This window comes from Lathamus discolor, chromosome 5 (genome assembly GCF_037157495.1).
Source record: "Lathamus discolor isolate bLatDis1 chromosome 5, bLatDis1.hap1, whole genome shotgun sequence".
In the NCBI taxonomy this organism is placed as follows: domain Eukaryota; kingdom Metazoa; phylum Chordata; class Aves; order Psittaciformes; family Psittacidae; genus Lathamus; species Lathamus discolor.
The window spans coordinates 9,240,023-9,263,821 of NC_088888.1; the positions used below are offsets into that span (position 1 = coordinate 9,240,023).

Here is a 23,799-nt window from a genome sequence, read left to right on the forward strand (position 1 = left end):
GATCCCCTTTTTCTACAAGGATCTGTAAGGCAGGATTTCCCTTTGCAGTTCCTCACAACTCTTGTCATTTTCCATGCTCTGTAGCTGCATCCTTTATTACAGCTTCTAGTTTGCCCAGTGTTGCCATCATGGTTACAGGCCTGTAATTCCCAAGGGTCTCCCTGGGAACTTTTCTTAAGGACTGACCTTACGTCCATTTTTTAGATCAGAGAACATTTCAAGTAGCTAATAGGGTTCCCTACTGGCATTAGTAACTCAGCTACTTGACTCTTGAGTTCTTTCAGAAATCCTGGGGGACTGCCATTTGGTTTTTGCAATAGGTTGCCACTGGAGGTGAGGTTAACCAGTACCATTGTATTATCTGCCCCTCACTGCCTCTCAGATTCCTCTGAGCACATAGCAGTCACTGCTGTTAACCTCAGAGAGCAGGCAGTAAGAGGTGCTTCCTAAGGGATGTCCTTATCACTAGAAGGTCCGTGGATGTGGCCCAGTGGGATCATTTCCCCCATGTCTGTTCTAAAATGATGATATTGAAACTAATCATCCTGTACAAGCCTCTCCCTATCCTCTTCCTGGGAAGAAGCATTTAAAAATGAATGGAAGAAAAGTTGAATGGTGGATCTTGCCTGTGTCAGGCCTGATCCTGCCCCATGCTGTGCCATAGTTGGTTCCCTTTTCAGATGGTATCTGGCTTCAGAAGTAGATTGGGCTTAGAAACCATGTACAGCTGGGATTGTGGATCTATTGTTTCAAGGTTTTTGCAGAATGGGGTGCGTTCAGAGTTCTGTGTTTGAGAAATGGTTTGGTTTGTTGGGTTGGGTTTTTTTTATGAATCTGGAACTCTGATCTCCTCATGGGATCTGAAGATCAAGCGGGAGCAAACAGTACATAACCCTCTGCCTTGTCCTGCTGCCAGAAATGTGCCACATTGCCCAATGACAGATAAGTCGGAGGCAGGGGAGAAGGGATGAAACAGAAGCTATTTACAGATACAAGGCTCAACTTTTGTGCTATAACCTTCATAAATGGCAGAAGTGCCACCTTCTCCTACACATGTTGGAGAATGCTCCATACAACAGCTGTGGTCTGTCAGTGACAAAAGCCAGAGTTTGCAGTAGGATGTGTAAGTGTGAATATTGGCCACAATCAGCTTTGGGAACTTTTCCCTGCTGGAGCTCGCATGCTTTCTGCCTAGAAGCTGGATGACTTGCTGGTGCTCTCTTAGCTAATGCTAGCTTTTGATTCGGAGAAATCTTTAGATTTGGCCATGTATCCTATCTGAAGGGTACCTTTAGGCTGGGTTTATGTTTCTCCCAAAGCTTTATATACCTCTATAGTGACTCACTTGTTTGTTATTCATCCCTTTTCTTTACACGTAGATGTGCCTGCTGTTATGCCAATACAGCAGGCTTGCATAACAACCAGGTAGAGACTAAAGATCTTAATTTCTTCAAGTAGAACAGGGGGGCTCCCCCAGAGAGTCTTTTTTAGTCATTTTCATCCTCACTCAAAACTCAGTTCTCTTCCCACAGTTCAGTGTCACTGCTAGCATTTGGTAAAATCACTCCTATAATGAATTTGAATTGAGATATATTATGGTGACCAGTGGCTTAATGGCTCAACTGTAACTACGCCTTGATTCAGCTCTTGGGTAATAAGTGAGGTAAGAATAGCTCCTCATCTTGTGTTCTGCAGTACCTGAGGTTCCTGCAGGCAATCATTATTACCTGCTACTTCATACACTGTTTGGCCAGATAATGCCTTGCAATTAGGCCTTAAGAGCAAGCGATGGAAAGCTCTCCATAAAAGCTGATTATATTAGAGCCCAGCAGCGTAACTGTACCACCATTCTCTAAGATTTGCTGCCTTTTTGATGTCTCACTGTTGCTTCTCTCATCCAGAGGCAAGCTGTTTATTCAGACTGCTGCAGGCCAAATCTTCAGCAGTGGTGCTCTGGCATAGCTACACTCAAGTCAAGGGAAATACAGCCTGGCTCCTTCTTATTTATCTCTCTTCATGTTCCATAATGTTAGTTGTATCTTATTGGTACTTTTCCATTTCTTCTGTTGCCGCAGTCATCTTCAGCTGGTATAAATAACATGTTAGCCTTAACTCAATGAATCTGTTATTAAAATTATGTCTGTTTCATGGTTTTGCATAGATGATGAAATGTATATAGGGGCTGCACAATAATAGAAAACCTTGATAATTTGGCATAGTTTGGCAGTAAATCTTTGCTAACCCTTGTGGTTACACTGCCATGCATGGAAAGGATGGACACCTTAAACTGATTCAAACAGGAGCCCCATATCCTGAGTAGAGAGAAACTTTTCTTATGCAGAGTAGCAAACAAGCATAACCGGCTCCTGAGGACAGCACTGCAAGCCCAGGTTTAACAGATGGCGAATCTATAAGGAAATGTTCAGCCTTCTTTCATTCTGGAAGAGAGCATCCAAATGTGGCTAGGACCCGCCTTTCCAGTTCCCAAAGCTACTGTGCTTTGGAAGGGTGCAAAGCAATATTCTTTTGCTTTGTATGTAAACAGGCAACAGTCACATCCTTCAGGTTGGCAATGCAGTGCTTGCTTTCTCCAAGGACACCCCACAGATTACTTTGCAAGCAGAGGCAAAGTCTCTTTACCCACATGCCAGGCCAATCAGGAGTAAGACTGGTTAGCACTGAGTGCGAGCTGATGAGTCCTAATGAGACTTCTGCTCATCTTGGAGCACATGCAGATCAGGATTATAAATACCCTGTAGGTACTTTTTAAGAGACACAGTGCAAAACCTCACCTGTTAGTCTCCAGGCATTTTGAATTTCACCTGGGCTAGTAGTAATTAGGCAAGGTGTGGTCTTCATCACTTGGTTTGGCAGCATTCAACAGGCTGTGCTTTGCCTTTGCAGTCTGTTTTAAAAGCAGCAATCACTAAAGGTAAAATAGCTTTGCAGCCTTCCACAGGCAGTTTAGGGTTGGGTTGTTGTGCCTAGATTGTTGTCAGCTTAGTCCAAAAGGTACTTGTTTTTTTCATCTCAGACAGATGTAACACAATAGGATGTGTCATTTGTTGATAGATTATATTACGCTAAACCATGTCGTGAGTCAAAAGGAGAACTGTAGTAGAGGTAAGAAAAATGAAATATTTTGGTGGAGTATGGCTTTTCTTTCTGCTTTGAGTTCACAACGTTCAATAGATTTAAATCTTTTTTAGGTATCTAACACTTTTCTCAGCTAACCCATCAACGAACCATATCCTACCATTGTTACAAGGGTGGCAGCAGCCAGAAGAGCCTTTCTGAGGGCAGGACATGTAATCTGTCAGGGTATGTAGGTGAGCAGGCTAAAACAAATCTGGTAGCACATTTGTTTCCTACACAGGTCATGAACTTCTGGTGCAGTGGCCAGATTTCAATTTGGGTAGCTATACATCTGTTGGGACTTCAACTGTGGCTTGTAAAGTGTGTTTGAATCCTTTGAATAGCAAGTAAGTCCTATCTGAATGTCAGGTGTGATGGAGTGTTAGAGATAAGGGGAAGGTGAGGTGGGATGTGAGGGGGGACCCTCAGTGCATCTCTGTCCTTCCCCAAGAGATGCACTGAATTCCACAGGGCGCAGGCAGCAGCATTATTTCTGCATTGCCAGGTCTGGATATGCAGAGAAGCAGATGCCAGATGCCAGAAGTGGCTGCAGGTGGGCCAGAGGGGTGTCAGAAGTCCTGTGTGTGTGTTTGCAGTGTGGAGTCCTAAAGCACAGCTTCCTGTCTCAGGCATATCACTGTGGGGATATACATGTGCACAGACCTGCACCTCCCTGGGGTCTGTCTCCAGGGATCTCTGCTCTGTAGCGGGGTGGATCCACCCACCACCAGGCTGTGGATGTGCTGTTAGTTTCCTGACACTTAACCAGCACATAGTCAGTAAAATGATGCTAGAGGTTTTTCTGTGCCATAGAAATGGGGATTAAAATGTGCATTAGAATTCTGAGGTGCTTTGATAACACGGTGATGAGAACTATAAAGTACCTGGGAGAGATGGAGAAGCTTTTTTTTTTTTTTTCCATCATCTGCAGAATCTCATTAGTCTACCTGCCATTGCTTTATTTGCCTTAAGAGCAATGGCATGACCTTATTCTTCTCCTTTCAGAGAGAGCTGTGAGTGACCTGCTCCCTGTGTGCTGAGAGCACTTGCAGGCAGAACAAGAATTGGAGGCAACTTTCTGTCATCTTTCATGCAATAACCTGCTTCCTAGCAGAAAAGGTGTCCAAGAAAAACTGCTCCAAGGAGGGATATATCCTTGGGCAGTCTTATAGCACCAATTCAAGTTTGCTGAAGCAACAGGAAGCTGCTCCCTTTCTATTTTGCCAGTACTCCAGCTGCATAAAGACTTGGACATGCTGAGCTCTCCTGGGCTCAGTTGCTTACTTTTAAGGGCATGTGCCATTTTTCATTACTTCATATGCCAAGGAGCAGATTCTGAATTTTTTTAGTCATGTTTGGCAGAACCCTGTTCCATAAATAATCTTATTAACTTTGGTGGATCTGCATGGGGAAAATGGTACTGTTCAGCAGAGGCTGAGGAGTCCCAGCAGGAAGAGCAAGGAAGAGTGAAAGAGGAAATGCGCTGCCAGAGATCAAATCAATGTTTAGGCTTTAGTGTAACTCAACATCAGTCACTGAATGCAGTAAAATAATTCTTCTAATTTACTCTAAAAGCTTCAGCAAGAGTAGGAAAAACCTCAGGTGCCCTTCTAAGGGCGTTTTGAAACAAAGGTGCAATATTCATTTTCACTGTATAGTGTTTAAAAAAGACCCAGGAACTCTCTGGCTCCTAATTATCACCTTAGGCAGCTTATTTAGCCTACCTGTCAGGAAGGTAGCAAGTTTACAACCCACTGTAACTTTTGCGAAGTAATTAAGCCACTTTTTTAGCCTTCCTCTATCAATATTAATAACCTACACTAACTGCGCAATGCTTTCATACTTTTTTCCCCTCCTTCTTCTTCAGTCTGCTACAGGGATTAGTTAGGCATTTGCATCTTCTTCAGGGGCCTTAACAAATGTTAATTTCTTATTTTTACCTTTCCCTGCTTTTTTTTTTTCTTTTTTTGGTATTATCAGAACAAAGTTAATTTCCCACAAGGATATTTACCGGCTTTCATGTATCAATCAGGGCTGAGCTTTTCCTTTTCTCATGCAGAGATGGTTTCTCCTAAGCTTTCTGAGGTCAAGAAAAGAGAAGATGGAGTTTTACACATAGCAGAGAAACTTGAAATTAAAGACATTGGAAGTAGAAAGTTAAGTGACCTATGGTATGCTGTAACGATATTTCCATTTGAGACCTCTTTAATGTATTTCAATGCCTGAAATACTCATGCAATCTGAATGAATTTCAGCAAACTTAGTTGCTCTGACCAAACAACTGGTTGCTGGCACTGTCTATAGGCAGGTTGTAAGTACTAGTGGAGTTAAGCAAGTTTTCTCTTTACAGATATCACTGTAATTTCAGTCATTGAAATTCATCGTGTATGCTCTTCCAGGCTATTCTCTTTCTTTAATAGGAGATGCTAATTATGTGATATGTTGGGGAGGCATCATTAGGGTAAAGTTTCTTTAATTCATTTTATTTCATAATAAATTGTACTTGAAAGTATTAATGGTTTCTTAAATTTAGGTAAGAAGTTTAGGTTTGCTGCTGAACTGCATACCTTCCTGAATAGCAGGCTTATGAACTTGGAAATGGTGGGCAGGAAGCATTGCCAGCCTATTTATTCATGCTGATGAACATTTCTCTGTTATTTATGGATTGCAGATTAATAGCTGAGTAGTATCTTGTAACCATGCTCAAAAGCAACTGGCAGGGTAGGCTTGAGAAAAAGAGTGAATAGTCATTCTCTATTTTAAACATCCGGGAGAGGTTTTTTTATGAGCCACAGGCAGAATCACAGAAGAATTCAGGTGGAAAGGGGACTTAAGGGAGACTCTGGTCCCACATCTCAAAGTGAGGTCAGCTGGATTGTCCAGGGACTTACTTGGTCTGGTCTCTTAATACTCCACGAAAGGAGACATAGCCTCTCTAGTCACCTCTGCTACTGCTTGACTGTTTTCAAGGTGAAAAATTATCTCCTTATAGCTGGTCTGAATGTCTGATTTCAACTCTTGTTCTCCCACCCCACACCACTGCAGTGAGTCTGGGTCCCCCTCTTGATCACCTCCTTGTGGGTGCTGTTAGGTCCCCACAGGCATCCCTCCCCCAGGATGAGCAAGCCCTGGTTTTGCTATTTCAGCTCACAGGGCAAGAGCTGATGGTCCTACCCTTACTGTCTTGGTTGCCTTCCTTGAATTCCCTCCTTAAAGACCTAATAGCCCTTTCTAAGGGAGACTTTGTAACAGTCTCCCAGTACCTAAAGGGGGCAGAAGAGAAATCTAGAGAGGGGCTTTTGACAAGAGCCTGTAGTGACAGGACAAGGGGGAATGGCTTTAACCTGACAGAGGGGAGATCTGGATTAGACGTTAGGAAGGAATTCTTCTGTGAGAGTGCTGAGACACTGGCGCAAGTTGCCCAGAGAAGCTGTGGCTGCCCCATCCCTGACAGTGTTCAAGGCCAGGTTGGACAGGGCTTGGAGCAACCTGGTCTGGTGGCAGGGGGTTTCAACTAGATAAGCTTTAAGGGCCCTTCCAACTCTAACTATTCTATGGTTCTATGCAGCGGTGTCTTTCTTCTACTGGGCATCCCAGAGTAGATGCAGTACTGTCACTGCGGTCTAACAAGTGCTGAGTTAAAGGGAATGATCACCTCTCTCTGTTATAAGGCCTGCTCTCCATCCAGGCAGAGCTCAGCCTGTATTGCTGCAGGGGGTTCATCCTCCCCAGGTTTGGGGCTTTGCGTTTGAGGTTCTACTGATGCTAGCATTAACAATGTATGGTTATTGTTGTCTGTAGGCAGGTCTGCTTGATACTCCAGTTAGGCAAAGTTTCTCTTTCTTTGCATCTCTGGCCTTTGCATATACTTTGCTGGCTGGGAAAGGTGCTGGGAATGAATATATAATGGAAAGGGCAATTTTGGGCAGGCTTCGGCATCACTTGTGCATTATTTTGGTCTAGTCAAACCCACTCATGGACAACGCAGTGAAAAAGTACTTCTATAACTGTGCTTGTACAGACTTGATAGAAACCTAGCAGATGGGCTGTGTCTTTTATTATCAACGGGGGATGAGCAAACCTGAACCTGGGGAGCAAAATCGGGTGGCAAAGACTGTTCTCTGACTTGAGTGTTGTCTCTTGCATATGTCTCCCGAGGTCCAAAAATACACGAGGTACTTATATCCTTAGATTACTTCTGAAAAATCATACAGATAAAGGGCTGGGTGGGAGCTTGTCAGCCATAAAAGCCACTGAAGTATTGGAGCAGAGTGAAATAAAGACAGTCATTATTCCCCAGATCATAACACAAGGACATGGTCACTGCTGAGAAGCGTCAGCAAAAACATTTCAAGTGTCCAAGGCCCTTCCATGCTGGGCAGTGTCCTTCCATAATCAGGGAGATAGGCAGGGCTATTTATATCAGATGTTAATTAGATTTTAAGGACGAGAAGATGGATAAAGAGGGAAGCAAGAGGCACAGTGCCGCTGGTTATTACTGCATTAAACACAATGCAGAGGTGCTGTTTACAGAATCACAGAATCATTAGGTTGGAAAAGACCTTCAAGATCGTTGAGTTCAACCATAAACCAAGACCAAGCTGTCAGTCCTTCTGTGCTGCCTGGATACTGTATTTTTTTTTAATAAGGTAACTAATCATGGCCAAGTTTGGAAGTCGAAAGCCAGTCCAAAGAACCCCGTGTGAGCAAAACTCCATCAAATCTCTAACCCTTTCCTTACACTAGCTTGTTTTCTCGAGTGAATGCACTCCCTCTGGTGGCTAATTTACTATCTCCATTTCACTGTCTTTTTAGAGGTAAGAAGCAGCTGGCTTAAAGAATTATGAGAGTAATGAGCTACTGCCTTTATCAGGCTAGTTTCATGTTTTATGCTTCCAATACTGAGGGACATAAAAAGTCTGGCCCTTAAAATGTATTTAAAAATAGTTACCTTTTATGGAAAAAGATGAAGCTAAGAAAAAACAAAAAAATCTGTTCAGAAAGATTGTTTCTGAAAAGAAGCCTAAACCATGTTTTTATCAGGTAAATGGTCTGTTGGGTTCTGTGATCTGCTGTTTTAAAACCCAAGTTGGTCATCCATAAAAGGTAAATCAATGATGTGTCAAACTCCCTCTTATGAATTTCCTTTTAGGTGTCTATCTGTTACATCTCACACTGCAAGCTTTTCTGAGTAGAAAACTCCTTTTTCTCATCATAGCATGCTAGTCAGGGCAATAGATGCTATTGCTACCTTTAAAAACCCATAGGAAGAACTGATGTGCTGGAAATCATCCACAGGGTAAGAAATCTCCACCCTTTGAAGGCTAAACTTCTTTTGGATGTGGTTTGTATCTCATCTATTCACACAGGAGATTTATTGCCTACACAGTTTTATAAAACACTTACGGTTTTATTTAGCTTTACGGTTTAGTGTTACACTAGCGTTTATATCATGGACATTATTCTGAGGCTAGAAAAAGACAGCAGAAAGTGTATTTACTTAATTAGCTGTCATGCTGTGTTTCAAGAGATAGAAACACAAGCAGAAACTGCTGCAAACTTACTTGCCTGTAGGCTGATGTACTCCAGCACCCTGTAAGCTTCCCACCTTATGAGAAAGAGCTGTTCCCCTGCCTGAGAGCTGGATTTAGGTGTTGTGCCAATCCTGTCTGCACCATGATGGATGGAATTAGAGCCTTTTCAGTATATCTGGAGCATGTTTAGTGAGGGCAAGTGGCAGAGACCTGGGATAGTTCATTTTACTTCCTACTGTATCCTCAGCAATGCAGATGACAGAGTGGGCTGGGACAGGAGTCATTGCTTGGTAAGAGGATGGGATCTGCAAAACCCTTCAGTACTTACAGAATTAGACTAATGCTAATTTTAGAGGCCAAAGCTGATGTTAGAGGCCAGTCCTAGCAACCAGACTCTTTTACTACTGTGGGAAGAAAGATCCCTTGGTGACCATATAACCTTGAATTAACTGTCTACCCCAGAAATCCTCTAATCTCATAATCTATAATGTCATCATTGAATTTCTGTCATAATTCACTCAATTGCATGTCTGTTGCTACAGTGCTTCAATTTGGGGAAATTTCTGTTTCCTTACTCAGAAAAAGAGTTTACACTCTCAAGACCAATTTGCCAGCTGGAGCATAGTTCTTCTGCAAAGATAAGGCTCTTATAAATATCTGAAAGCACCATCATCTCTGCATTTATACCTTCGACAGTATGTATCTCAATGACAGCCATCGTCACAGTCAGCCAACTCCTTGCACCTAGCATGTGGTGCTTTGAAGATGGCAGAGTGCGTTGCTGGGGTAGATCAATGGAGGCCTGAGTTTACTTTGGACAAGCTACTGAAGAAAAAGTATGAAACTGATGAGACAAAGATATGGGGCATAATTATGACTAGCTTTAGGTAGCACTCATGGATCCCGTGCAACAGCTCCTTTGGGTTTTCAGGCATGATTGTAGCTCCAACCTGGTACTCGAGGACTTGTGAGTGCAGCCGCCCCAGAAAGCGACCAGGAGGTATCTTTCATTTTTTCCCCTCCTTTACATGGATTTTCTTCCTAAGAGGAGACAACTGTGCTCCTGAACTGATAGAAAGAGGATCATCAGCTGATTAATCCATCAGAGGATTGTAGTGGTGTGGCTCTGTGCCATTTGACAGTCAGGAACAGAAATTAGGAGATTCCCAGTTCAAAAAATTAATAGACACCAGAGTCTTTTCTGCAAGACCTTGGATTGTATATATAAAATAACTTGGAAATCCTTTCAAATCTTCATTTATCCTCAAATAGTTTTAGTGTGGTCCTGCATTAGTACTTTCTCTAATATCAGTGAAATGTCAGTTCTGTTTTGCATACTAGTCTGATTTTAAGTACTTCCAGTATCTGAAGGGGGCCTAAAAAGATGCTGGAGAGGGACTCTTCACTAGGGACTGTAGTGATAGGACAAGGGGTAATGGGTTAAATCTGAAACGGGGGAAGTTTAGACTGGATATAAGGAGGACATTCTTTACTGTAAGGGTGGTGAGGCACTGGAATTGTTTGCCCAAGGAAGCTGTGAATGCTTCACCCCTGGTGGTGTTCAAGGCCAGGTTGGACGGAGCCTTGGGTAACATGGTTTAGTGTGAGGTGTCCCTGCCCATGGCAGGGGGGTTGGAACTAGATGATCTTAAGGTCCTTTCCTACCCTAACTATGCTATGATTCTACGGTTCTGTTTTATTGAAACTAGTGATAACTGGATATTTCCCTCAATGTCTTGTCTCCATGATGTTTCAAGGGAATCTTGGGGTTTGGGATTTTAAAATATTATTTAATAATCGTCATTTGATTCTATGATCTCACTCTTAGCTGTTGGAAATCAAAGTGGAGCAATGTGTACTGGACTGATAAAATGGCCTTACCAGGTAAAAACTGGAAGGAGACAACTTCCTCCTCTAGTTTTTCTTCATGTTGCTCATGATTTGCTGCTGGGCCTGACCTGATGTTTTAAAAAGTCTATGCTTTACTAGCTATATTAAAATAAAGCACAGTTGGTATAGTTTTAAAAGTCACTAATAACTGGAAAGATCTCTTGGAGACCTGGTGATATTTTTTAATCTCCTGGCTTTTGCATATAGAAGAATTACTATTACCATCCGAAAGAAATTTTGTAGTTTGAACTATGAAATACAAAGTTAGTCAAATTACAATGTCTTCGTATCAGTGAAAATTATTTTGACATTCAGGGAATGTTATCACTTGTAAGACTATGTCATAAGTACTACTATCCATTTCATCAGTATAACATGACCGTTTATACTGATGTATGTCAGAATGAAGAGATATGGCTTGCATTCATTTGTAACCAAATGTTCTCCTGCCCTGTATTTTCATTAAGCTTCACCTTTTGTACTTGGGGTTGACTGTCAGTCTAATTTCAATCTATAGCTGTAGAAACTAGACGCTTGCTATTGGAAAGGCAAAAGCAAAAAAGCCTCTAATGAGTTGTCTTCCTGGCATTTGTTTAAATCCTAAGGTGTCTAGTTAGTCCAACTTGCAGTGGGCTACAGCCGATATTTTACTAAATGGGTGTTTTTTTGACCAGAGAATGGGCTTTTGCAGTTTTCACACCATTGGGTATAAAAGAAACTCAAGGTTGTACTCATTTCAGAAGATCTTGTAGCTCTAAGTTGTTTCAAAGGAAAGGACAGGTAGGTATACAGACATATATGTCTGTATACAATATATATACCTTATAGCTCTAAGGTGTTTCAAAGTAAGGTATAGGTAGACAGACATATATATGTGTGTATATATATATATATGACAAAAACATCAATCATGGTTTTGTTACTTCTTTTGTGGCAGTCACTGTCATTCTCACAAAACTCCTTCAGATACCTTAGCAAAATGGACTCTGTTTTACACATGCAGTCAAATGAATGCTCTTACAATTCAGTACAAGCCTACCCTGGTTAGAAAAAGATTGTTGTGATTTATTTTTTATTTTTCCTTTATTCTTTAAATGGCGCTGTTCTCATCTTGAGTGGGCTTAAATGAGTGGGGGAAGAATAACCAATATTTGATGATATTTGGTAAAATTAGGCTAATTCTTAAGGTAACTTAATTAGTTGAATTAGTTTTAAAATACTAATTAGCTCGTTTCAGAAACATCTACATTTTGAGTCTTATTGTAAAGGTGAGAATGCTGGAATCTTTAGGCTAGCACACTTCAGAGAAAAGATACTATCTTGTGTCTCATTATATTTGCTTATGCTTTTTGATTGTGGGAGAAGAAAAAAAACCCAAACAAGTAACAATTAAAAACCCCAGAAAAACAACCTAACAGCTGCTTTTAACAAGATTAAAATCCTTCCCAGCAATGTGAAGGATTGAACGTGAATCAGGCTCCAGTAGTCCCTTAAAATGGATGTGATTTAAAAGCTCTGTTTGAAACAGCTATTTACAGTTTAAAAGAAAAGTAAGAAAAACACGAACAAAACCAGAAAACCACAAACCGGGGGGGGGGGTGGACCCCAACCAACCAACCAACCAACCAACCAACCAACCAACCAACCAACCAATTGAACAACAAAACCAAACCAAGGGAAAACCCCACCTTTTCATCTCAAAATTCTCATTTCAGGTGTCTCGTAGTTCCAAGTGATATCCTGGTGCAGCATAACTAGTGACAGGAAAGGGTTCACAAGGTCCCTTCCTCGAGGATTAATATTTGTAACAAGAAAGATATTTTAGCTGGTTTACCAGTCCACAGGAACTTTTGGTATTGTGGCATTTTCTCCTGTCTGGGTTCCTGTAAAGATGCCAAGGAGAAGAGGAGATGAATCAGCACGTACATGAAGAATAATCACAGCTGAAAATATAGGTGTGTTATTTAGTGCTGGATTTAGGACTGTACAGCTTTTAACCTATCAAATAGATTATACACCCTATGAAAAAATAACACATTTCTTTTGCCTAGGAGCAACACAAAAGCAGGGGCTCTTGGATCCATGAAGGGGAGCATAAATAGTGCCTATCCTTCGGGGACAAAAGTGCCTGGGCTGTAGAAAGTAAAAATGCTCTGTTGTCCCTTGGTCTTACCAAATAAAACATGCAAAATAGCACAGCTAAGAAGGAAGCAGCTCTTCCCAGTGCAGATACCTAGTGCATCAAAAGCACCCTGGTTAGTTTAGCTGGGCCTGTGATTTCAACACTGCTTTAAATATAAAATACTCTTCTCATGGAAAATCAGCATTGCTGAACTCCATCTCTGCTGTAAGGTCAGGAAGGATCTGGGGCCATGAACCGAAACTTGCTGAGAAGTCATCCCCCAAGGGCCACAAGGTTCGTCCCAGCTCTTGGGCGGGTCTTCCATTCAGGGAGATGGGTGGGAGGTCTCTGCACTCCTCCTTTTGAAATGAAGGAGCCGGGCACAGATGTGAAGGCAGCGATGTCTCCAGTCCTCGCCTACTTGCTGGTTATCCTGGCGTGCTGCTCGGGATGCCAACACCATGCCTGCCGTTGCGTGGGAACAGTCTTCATTTGTGAGGAGAGCAAAGTGGTCCAGGTTCCCCGGGACATCCCTGCCAACACCACCGAACTGTAAGTAGGAAGAGGGATTGGTTGTGAATAGCAGCCTTGAGCTGGCTCTGAAAACAAACTGCTGCTTGGCAAGCCAAGGGTCGGGTTCATAGGGAGTCACTCGGAAGACTTGCGCCAGCTATTTGGAAAGCACAGCCCTTCCTCCGCTGCTCACTAAATTACATCTTGAAGCTCCTCTCTGCTACTCTAACCGTGCTCATTTTAAGATCTCTGTTAAGAAAAGATATGGTACCTTAGAATGCAAAGTGCAGCCTAAATTTTAAACAAGCTTCCTTGATGCTGTGACAGTAATCTGAAACATAAAGCCTAAGCTTTCTTTACAGCTTGTGTAGTGCAACTTGTCTGCCCCAAACAGCTTGATGATGAGCGTTTGCGTTTGTGCTTCAGGAGCTTTCTGAAAGATTTGTGCTTGTTTGCCAAGCAGCAGCTTAATGTTTCTGAAATCACAAAGGCATTGCAGAAAGGACTCTGATAAACATTCAGAGAGCTACCCTTTTCCATTAGAGGAGCAGTTGGAGAGTAAACAATGTAAAGATATTGTCCTGCATTACTTGAGGAAGGGTTTTTCTATCTTAGAGCTTCTCTGTGTTTTGCACGAAGTAACATGAAGTAATAAGTGTATGACAGCTGTTTTCTGGGTCAGTAGCACAGGCGAGCAAAAGAGCTTACGCAGTGGCAAGTGTTTAACTGTGCAAGTGGTTGTTTTCAGTTTTTAAAAGCAAATCAGATCCCCTCTTGCCTACACCCACAGCTGCCTGACATCATTATGACCTAAAGCAAAACCAAAAGGAGTAGTCCTGGATAAACCCTTTGATTTATAACAACAGAGTAGCAAGTTTGGAGGGAGGATACAATGAAGAATGATATGTTACTAATTAGAAAAACATATCCGTATCCCAGTGTTGCACACCGCAATATACCCATGGTTACTATCCCGCAGTTCCTAGGGCAGAAGTTTCCTTTCTTTCACAGGGAGGAGTTATTAGGCTCACTGAATAAGTAGACTGCAGTGAAAACTTGAGAAAACTGTCTGAATTAACCAGAGAAGGTCAGTAAAAGTTTAAATCATTCTCGCAACTAGAGGGAAAAATAATCCATCTGTGGCTTAGGTCATCTAAATCCTGAGCAAACCGTGCTCCAGGCATACACTGCTAATTTGGTTTAATTTTGCTTTGATTGTTTCTTTAGATTACACAGTTACGGTTTGCCTTCTAGAGATTAAGCAAAAGCAGTTTATAATTGTTTCTGCAAAGAAGTAGAGTTTTGTATCGCCAAATAGCACCTGTTACTAAAATGGGGTTTGTTCACAGCAGATCCGTGTTAACTTCTCGAGGGTTTGTGGAGGATGCTAATTTGTTGGTCCCTTGAGCATGAGTGTCTATTCTCTGAAGCAGGCATACTAGAATGTTAGTATGACTGAAAACAGCAAACATTATTTCTTCTGGCAGCACTGTGCATATCCTGGGGTTGGAACCTCTCTACTTAACTCTCGTCTCATACCAACTTTTGGTTCCACAGGAGGTAATTCTGGTCTCATTCAATCAATACAGCCCTGGGACAGATTTAGGCATAGCTTAAAAATTTATCCATGAAAACTATGTGGAGTTGCTTTGAATATACCAAATATTAGTGCTACTAAAGCCAGATACATTAGCTGAAGAGCTATTAGATCACTGGTCTGGTATCCCAGGGAAATAGCTTTTCCCCAGCAGCTAGCTGCACCTATTGGTAGACTATACCTCTGATGTAACAAAGAAAAGGGACAGTATAAGGCAGCTTGGTACAATTCTGCTTCCAGTCCTGCAGAGTTATGTGAGAGAAATGCTAATATCAGCATCCTGTGATAAAATGGTATTTGGAAATCAAATTTGGTCATAATGTATTTGTTATAAAGAGAAACTGCCTTCAACTCGGTTACTTCCTTAACTTTCTCCTTCTGCTAAACTGTAGTCCTTTGTTGTTTAGCCCTTCTTAGCTGCCATACAACTGCAGCAGCATGTAGAGGTTGACCAGTTTGGTTCCTTCGGCCTGACCATTTCTGTGCCTTGGAGATGATACAAGAAATATCTCTTGAGAGAAAGCTTGCAAGCTTGGATAAATGACTCAGCTAATGGAAAGGAATTGTTTAATGTGTTAGTGTGCTAGAGGCTTTAGAGGGAGAGTTGTGCCAGTTTGAGAAAGAAGCAACTGAAACAGCTGAACTGGGTAATGACAGAGACAGTCCATCATTTGGCACCCATACGTCAAGGTGCTATGTAAGAGGAAACTGCAGCTAAAACAAGTAAGGCCTAGCCTTGTTGATTCTCTGATTCTATGTGGTATTTTGTATTTCAGAAACCATTCTCTGGCTTCACTAGCCGGTTTAGCCATTGTCAGAGCAGTTTAGGGGAATGTTATATAACATGTTTTCTCCCAGGCATCTGCAAACTATAAACAGTGAGGTTTTTTACTTGCTATCTGCATAGGTGTTTTTGTACAGTTGCTCAAGGATGTTTATTTTAAGGCTATCAAGTCAAGGATGAGGAGATGTCTGACCACTAAACAGTGGATGCCTTGAAATAGCAAGTTCTGTGTTATGTACTGAGTGAGTCAGATGTGCTTGCCTGCAACTGAAGCTGCAAATGATGTGAAACAGTGGCTGCAACACTGTTATTGACAGCTGCAATTAGGATATATTCATTTTTAATGCTTTAAAACTTAGAGCTGAAATGACATTGAAACCTGCAAACAGTTACAGTTCTTGCTCAGGGGTTTTTGCTGGTCGATTGACCTTAATCTAGGAAAGATGCAGTGTGAAGAGGATAAAGTAACTTAACAAAATGATGACACATAAAGTTTTCAAGTCCCTGTGTTATGGTGGTTAATCATATAGTTAATCAATAAACCTACATATTACCAGAAGAGGATGAGAATATTAGCACAGTGGAACATATTGGAAACATATTACATGCCATCTAAAGCTTTATTTGTTGTTGCTGCTGCTGTTATTTGTGGGGTTCTTTTTTTTGTATTTAAAACAGCTTTGTTTCTGTTAGGGTAGAAAAAAGTCTGCAGTAAGTGCTGTATTCTTCTCTTCCTGAATTTATGATCAGTTCATGCGTTGAAGTAGAAAGCTATGGAGGTTGTTGTATGACCACTGGCTGTATATCTGTGGAGTGTTCCAGCACTTATGCTGCATTCTGGTTTTGCCATTTTTACTGGGAGGATAAAAAGAAATAAGCAGAGCATAAGAGAGAAAAGAAAGGGAAAAAGTGATGCTAAAGTATAATAATAAAGTATAAAGTATAATAAACTCTGCAGGGCAGATCCTCAGCTAGTATAAATTACCAAGTATATATCTCTACAGAAAAGATCCACTTTCCAAAGCTTCAAGAGCTTTTTTGCAACACAAGGAGGTATGCTCCACACAATAGGAGCTGCTTTGCAGTGCAGTACTGTCTGCTGGCTTACTCATGATAATGTGGCAATAAACACACACACCTGACTTAAATGGCTGCATCTGAATTTATCTATGAAAGATGTATGACGCACACACAGAGAAATCAGAGGCCCTCTGTTATATCCCAACATATCTGCTATACCAGGCAAAATAGGTTCCTGGGGCTGGTCAGCTCCACATCCCAAAATAAAGCCTCTCTGTTAGACATTTTAGGTATATTCTGCTTCAGTTCCTATTAGGAATCAAAACATGACTATTGAATGAGATTATCATCAGTGTTTTTCAACAGTGTTTGAGATTAAACTAGTCATTTGTAGGTGTTACATTTTCTTGTCTCAAACGTGTCTTCATCTTGGGTGTCTCCCCATTCAAATCTTGTTTCATATAGCTATAAACTAGGAGAGTTTGACAGTAATGTTATTCATGAGATGTGAGCTGGTAAATACCAAGGTTTAGCATACAGGCACAGCAAGAGATAAAACCCTAGTAAGAACAGAAAGAAGTAATTTTAAACTAAAATATGGTTAAAATGGAGAAGTTGGTAAGCCTAGGGGACATTGCAAGGTAGGATGGAGATATATCTTTTAATTCTTGAACAAGGACATGGATCGCAAAACAGATCTGGGGAATCATGAATTCGTTATTGCAATGTAGCAGCTGATTTCCTCTGTTCTGAATGGTATACCATGCTAAACTCTTCAACAGTATGGATGATTTCCTAGCTTCATTTACTCCCCTTACAAGAGCTTCTGTGTTTCAGACTTTGTTACCTTCTCTTTTCTAATATTAAAGTGTATTAGCTTCATCTCTCATCTCACCTAGGGAAGCCAAATTGCTTTGGCACTGGGAATCCTACTGCTACTCAAAGGTGATTATTGCTAGCTGGGAGAGCAGAGCATAGCCAGAGCTCTAGAGAAAAGTTTTCAAGGGTTCTTTTATGAGTTTGAGGGAATTAAAATGCTTATGTGTTTCTGTCTCAGCTTTGCTGAGTTGCCCTCCCATCCTTTCCATAGGGAGCTCAGAGAGGGATGCAGAAAAGGGTGTGTGTGCATCTGACAGTGGGGTACAAGCAGCTGTACTGTAAGAGCCACCAAAGCAGGACAACTTACTCATCTACTTTCCCTGTATCTGAATATGCCTTCAGCTCCTCACTGAGCTTTATAAATAACAGCTTGGGAATTTGTGTTAATCATTTTCTGTATTTGGCCCTTAGCAAAGTCATATCAGCATTGCAGTCCTGAAGAATAAAGCTTATTATCTCCCTCCAAACCCAGGCTATGCCTCTTAAATGTAAATAAAAGAATAAAAAGCTTCTGAAATACTTGATCTTCCCAGCAACGTTTCTGAGGTGTAATGGAGAAGAGATATCCAATGGAAGGTGTCTTTAAAAGCTCCAAATTGAATTCCTCTGGAGGAGTATCACACACAAAATGTGTTGCCTGATAAGCCAGCAGGAGAAAGTCTGCTGTGCAGCTCAAGGGTTTCCTTTGCAGATGCCAGGGGGGTCTCATCGGACTGGCATGCCACTGAAAATACTGGGTACGTGGAGAGCTTAAGGGTGAAAGAAGAGAGTGGAGGAGGAACGCCGCAAGAACAGAGAGAACGGTTGCACAGAAGAGAGATGCCAAGTGAATATGCATCCTGAAGGGGATAGCTGCTGTAACTGCCAGCAGTTTGTATGCAGGAGGGGGTTCTGCAAAACCAAACCAATTTCTCTGCTGAAGAAAAGCAAACAAACCTGCTAGACACACAACTGAGGAGTGAAAGAAATCCGTGCAAAGTTCAACATGCTCACTCTCCTCTCACTTGCTGGCATTTTAGTTAGGTCTGCTTAACTTTCCCAAATGTCCTTGTGCAGGCAAGCTAAAAGATAATTGGGGTAGGTTCACAGCTAATTTAAATTGTCATAGCTTCATTAACTTCAGTGGAAAGAACGAAGCTCACTTTCACTGGCTGGCGATGGGGACCTCTGCCAGCCGTGTGCTGTTGGTTTTGGCAGCAGCTGGTTGGTAATTAATGTGTGTGTTTGGTAAACAAGATACTTTGGGCACAAAAGACAGGTATGTTTTTTCCTAGCAGTCTATTAGTTTTACACAGCAAGGGACAAGCACTTCGATGGCAAAAGTCACTTTTCTTTGTTGAAGACCTTGACCTTTGCAGACAAAACCTGTAAATTATTTCACACTCTTTGCGTGTAGTTTGATTGGACTGTTCTTATTAGCAGTGAAAGTTAAGTCATTAAAATGAAGCATATTTCAAATTATAGGTCAGAGTCAAGCCTGGGCTTCATGTAAGAGTGTAGAAAATGATTTCTTCTAATTGTCTTGCATACACTGTAACAAGGAGCCCAGTTGCTGCCTTTACTCAGGTACAGTTTCTTGATTATTTTTTTTAAGGCTCTAGCATCAGGAAAGCTTATGATTTGTTTGCTTTATGTTTTCCTCCAAATATACATAGGTGTTTCAGGAGCTTACTCAGCCTGGAAGGTATGGATGCTTCTATCTCCTATTACCTTATCAAGCCACTCAGATGCATTTGCTCCTGGGTAGCTAGGGGAGAATTTACAGACTGCTGTTGCATGCAGAGGGAAAAGAAAACAGCCTTCAACCCAACTCAGATGAACCAGTCTTTGTTTTTCATAAGTATATTGAGCTTCCTGAGCTTCTGTCTTTGCCTGGACTAGCTAAATACTGTTGTAACCTTGACTGTAATATAGTCAGAACTTGCTGTAGATAGGGCAGCCTCCATTCTAAATATATTCCTACTGGGTGAGCTGTGAGCTGACTATTTCACCTCTGCTCTCTTACCTACTCAAGAATGTGGTTATTTATCAGCATCTAGTGTATTTGCCTAGAAATCCCATTTTTTTAATATCTGTGGAACATTGCTGTGGTAATCATCCCATAAAGTTTCCTCATAGCACTTGTGGGGATGTACTTTATGATATGAGTCCTTGGCCAAATAAAGCCAGTTAATCGGAATTAATTCGTAAATACTTACTTGTAAGAAATCCATGAATCTTTGGTTGTTTTCCAAAACCACTACCTGCATAAACATGCAGTGGAGAAAACTTCCAAGTTTTCAATGTTTGATTCCTCTCTTTTCTTTCTTTTTTTCCTGTTGAGAATGGAGCAAGGAGAGAATATGCTTTCAAATGATGGCCAATGGATTTTTTTTTTTAATTTGAAATAGTAGTGTGCAATGAAGAACTGGGTTGGTTGTGTGGAGACTAGAAAAGAAAGTGGTACTTATTCTCTCAGGAGAGTTTCTGCTCTCCTGTATTTATATGCTGACTATAAAACCGTAGGATACTCATAAAACAACCTCCCCTCACCCCTACCTCAAAACCAGATCCTACCCAAAGAAGTGAGAGGAGTAGCATATGTACATGAGCATGGGGTGTCTGATGTCTTCCTCCACCACTTTGATTCCAGACAAAGAAGATGAGAATGGAAAACAGTAGCATATATTATAGACCTTTTAACAGTATTCCAATACCTAAAAGGGGCTGACAAGAAATCTGGAGAGGGGTTTTTGGCAAGGGCCTGTAGGGACAGGACCAGGGGGAATGGCTTTAGCCTGACAGAGGGGAGATTGAGATGAGACATTAGGAAGAAATTCTTCCCTGTGAAGGTGCTGAGGCCCTGGCACAGGGTGCCCAGAGAAGCTGTGGCTGCCCCATCCCTGGCAGTGCTCAAGGCCAGGTTGGACACAGGGTCTTGAAGCAACCTGGTCTAGTGGAAAGTGTCCCTGCCAATGGCAGGGGGTTGGAACTGGATGTGCTCTAAGGTCCCTTCCAACCCAAACCAGTCTGTGAAGCATTGCTATAACTGGTAAAACTGCCAAGTCTCAGGTGTGAGAGAGTGCTGTGGAGGGGAGGGACTGTCTGTCTTTTTCTGCAAACCCAGAGCATGAGATGAGAAGAAGGGATATGTGGTTATACAGGGTTGGTTTTCTGTACTGAAAAAGATTGTCACATGTGCAGGCTGAGCATTATAAAGGGTTTTTTTATACACATTCTGAAAGCCTTTTAATGGTTTTCCATTCTGTGCTATGCGTCATGCTTAGAAATGATCCCTGGTGTAACACCCTTGGCTTTGGGAGGTTTGGATTTTAGTGCTAACTTCAGGGTAAGCTTTGATTTCTTTTTGTTTTTCACTCGTACCATCACATGATACAAATATATTAGTCTATTGCCTTTAGTAGCCCAATAAGCGCTTTTGAGGAATGAGCCTTTGCCAAAGGGCGTCCTATTCAGTGGGAAGCACTCTTGTCTGTGAAAGCCACGGACACTCATGGAGGTTACAAAGCAAATATGTCTCCAGCAGTGTAAGCACTGCCTGCGCTTCTATCTCTAGCATCTCCAGTCTCTCCATAGCTGCAAAAAAGAAGCACAGATCAGACAAATCCATTTTTTCCTTCTTGTTAGCTATTGGGAAGTGATAAATTCTGAAGAGTCTTTCCTTGGAGTCCAGTCTCTCAGCAGGAATATTTATAGACATACAGAAATTTCTGAGCAAGCAAGATATAAGAAGAGGGGCTATAAACTGCCCTGCTATGGGAAGACAGCAGGTTGATGCTAAAAAACCTGCCTTGTCCCTGAGGTTTTCTTTGGCCAGCAAAGCTGCTATGGAATTTTTTGCATTTCTTTTTTTGGCAAGTAGAGAGTCATAAAAGACATACAGACTGTGTCAGAAAATGACAGCAAAGTAAGAAATGCCCTGGCAGAACTACTTTCTCTAGGAGGAATTACTGGTTTGGGGAAATACTCACTATATCGAATCCCAGGAGCTGTAATTTTCTGTCTGCAGTATATTGTTGCCATGGCAGATGAAGCCCAGATCTCATTCTTCAGTCCTTTGAAATCAGCACTAGTGGCCCCTGTGAGGGAATACCCTACAAGAAAATCTACGGTTTGATTCCGCAAGCATCCATACACATCCTAATTGCTTGCCCAAGCAGCTCCTCTGCCTTCCAGTGGGACGAACTGCAGGTGTGAAACTACCCATCTCTACGTATTTGCAGATTCAGGACTGAGTGCTATTGTAGTAGACAGGAAACCACTTTTGAGAAAAATAAAATGGGTGCTGAAAGTACAAATGCAATAGGTAACCAACTGTTTAAAGTTATTTGAAATTATTAGCAGAAATTCTAATTGTTGTAATGGGCCATATGGAAATAACAGGATTTTCTTAGGGCTAACAAAGTTTTCCATAAGTATTAGCAGGTTTCACAACATTCCTGGTAAACATGTAACCGTAATTTTATTCGCTGTAGAAACAGCAAAGCTATAGATCGTAAAGGACAAGTGATTTCCCAAGAGTATGGGCTAACAAATCGGTGTTCATAGTTGGGACTTTAGCCCCTTCAGGGCCTTATTCATCAGACTGTACTCCTATGACAATATATTTCCTTGTTCAAAAAGAACAAAAATACCTTTTGCACGTTAATATTCCTTTCTAATAACTACTTCTCGTCAGAGGAAGGCTTTATGCTCAGTGGCATGAAATGCAGGCCTGCTGCTTTGAGTCTTCTATATAAGGCAGTACAAAGTCATAGCTCTACTGTATTTTAATGTTCATGTGATGCATATATACAGTTTCAGGAGTTTTTCCTTCAAGTGTTTTTTATTGACATGGTACCTCTGCATCATCATCTTTTCCACTTTCTTCATAACTTTTCTTGTATGCATTTCTGTCACTGTATTAGAAGAGCAGCCTTTCCACAGTACTGTTACAGTCAGTGATTCAAGGACAGCTGAGGTGGAGATTTGATTTTTGTGGGCATTTCAGTTACAGCTCTTGGCTCTGTTATGGTCAGTAGGGCTGCCTATGGAGCACTAATTGGAAGGTCTTCATCCCTTCCTGTGTTTAACTACTATCTGCATGTGCGTCCTTAGCTAGAGCCCTTCATAGATACAAGAATGATGCATCTACAGGGTTATTTAATAGAGATGTATATATGCACATATACATATATGTATAATAATATGTATTTTATATATGTGTACATATATACAGTATTCATGTAGTATTCATATGTATATATATCCAGTGTTCATGTAATGAACAATATTGCTTTGGCCTTCCTTCATTTCCATACGTGTTATGGCTGCATTATATCAGTACGTTTGAATATACTGCATGGGCTCACACCCAAAAAATTGGGTTGGTTTTAAAGCACTTCACCCTAGAAGTTGGAGCACATCCATCCAGGGCTTTGCAGGAGCACCACATGGGCTGGACACAGAGGCATGTGTCTCCATGAAATGCCCATCGAGGGGTGCTTGCCCTTGGGTGTACTGGTGCCCTGGTATGGTGGGAGTAACCTTGTAGCTTCAGGGCTGTGGACCAGCACCAGCTAGGGCTTTGCCATTTTGTTTGTCAGAGGTATGAATGCTATCTGGAAGAAACACTCCCGAAGCACTATAAAACTGGAAGATTCTTTAGCTCTTTGTTCAAGGCTCTGAAAGACTATTATTTCCCCCCCCACCCTGTGTCAGGCTGCCAAGAGGTGGCCTTGGTTCTAACCATAGATTCACGTTTAGGGCTAGATGCCTGTAGTGGTGGTTATCAGCTAAAATAAGGAATGAAGCAGGGGGTGCTTCAGAAGTTCCTGCTTGCATCTCCTTGAAGATTTTCTGCATTCCACAGAAAGCTTGTTGCTAACCACTGCTTTGAAAGGATGGCAGGCTGCTATTTTTATTAGCAGTGCCTGACTTGCCAGCTAAAGTACATCTGTACAATGTCCATCATATAAAGGAGTTTAGATATATCTGTAAAGCACCTTATGCTAGTATCCTTCTTTTACAAACAACAGCTTTGGGTGTCAGCTTATGTTGCATAGAAATACACAGGGTTTTATTAGCCTGACCTCAACTGATACATGTTGGCTCTCAATCATAGAAGCCCACAAATGCTAGAAGCCTTAATCTTTAATATGATATCAACTGTTTTTGTTAGAATGCTCCAAAGAAGGAAAATGGTGCACCTAAACTATATGGAGGTCTAAATTTCACCTTCACCATCAAGTATAGCATCACCGTAGGAATTTCCATAGCATTGAGTTCCTCAAGTGGGAAAGTGGTTTTCCAAGATCAGTATCTATATTTCAGCAGCTATTGTAAC

General features: G+C 41.5%; 1 protein-coding gene and 1 long non-coding RNA gene across 7 annotated transcripts in view; both read left to right on the plus strand.

The window, feature by feature from the left end:
• FSHR (follicle stimulating hormone receptor) overlaps window positions 1-23,799 on the plus strand; it is a 247,798-nt gene that overhangs the window by 157,130 nt on the left and 66,869 nt on the right. Inside the window, exon 1 of one of the 6 annotated variants that reach the window (XM_065679633.1) lies at window positions 13,001-13,233. The exons of the other annotated variants lie outside the window; for them this stretch is intronic. Coding sequence (XP_065535705.1) covers window positions 13,049-13,233 — 185 coding nt within the window. The 5' untranslated portion in view covers window positions 13,001-13,048. Of the gene's footprint in view, window positions 1-13,000; window positions 13,234-23,799 lie in introns of those variants that run through there. 6 annotated transcript variants of the gene reach the window in all.
• On the plus strand, window positions 3,006-4,202 carry LOC136014528 (uncharacterized). Its single transcript, XR_010612760.1, has 3 exons — window positions 3,006-3,123; window positions 3,210-3,321; window positions 4,141-4,202. It is a non-coding gene; the product is annotated as an uncharacterized LOC136014528 (long non-coding RNA).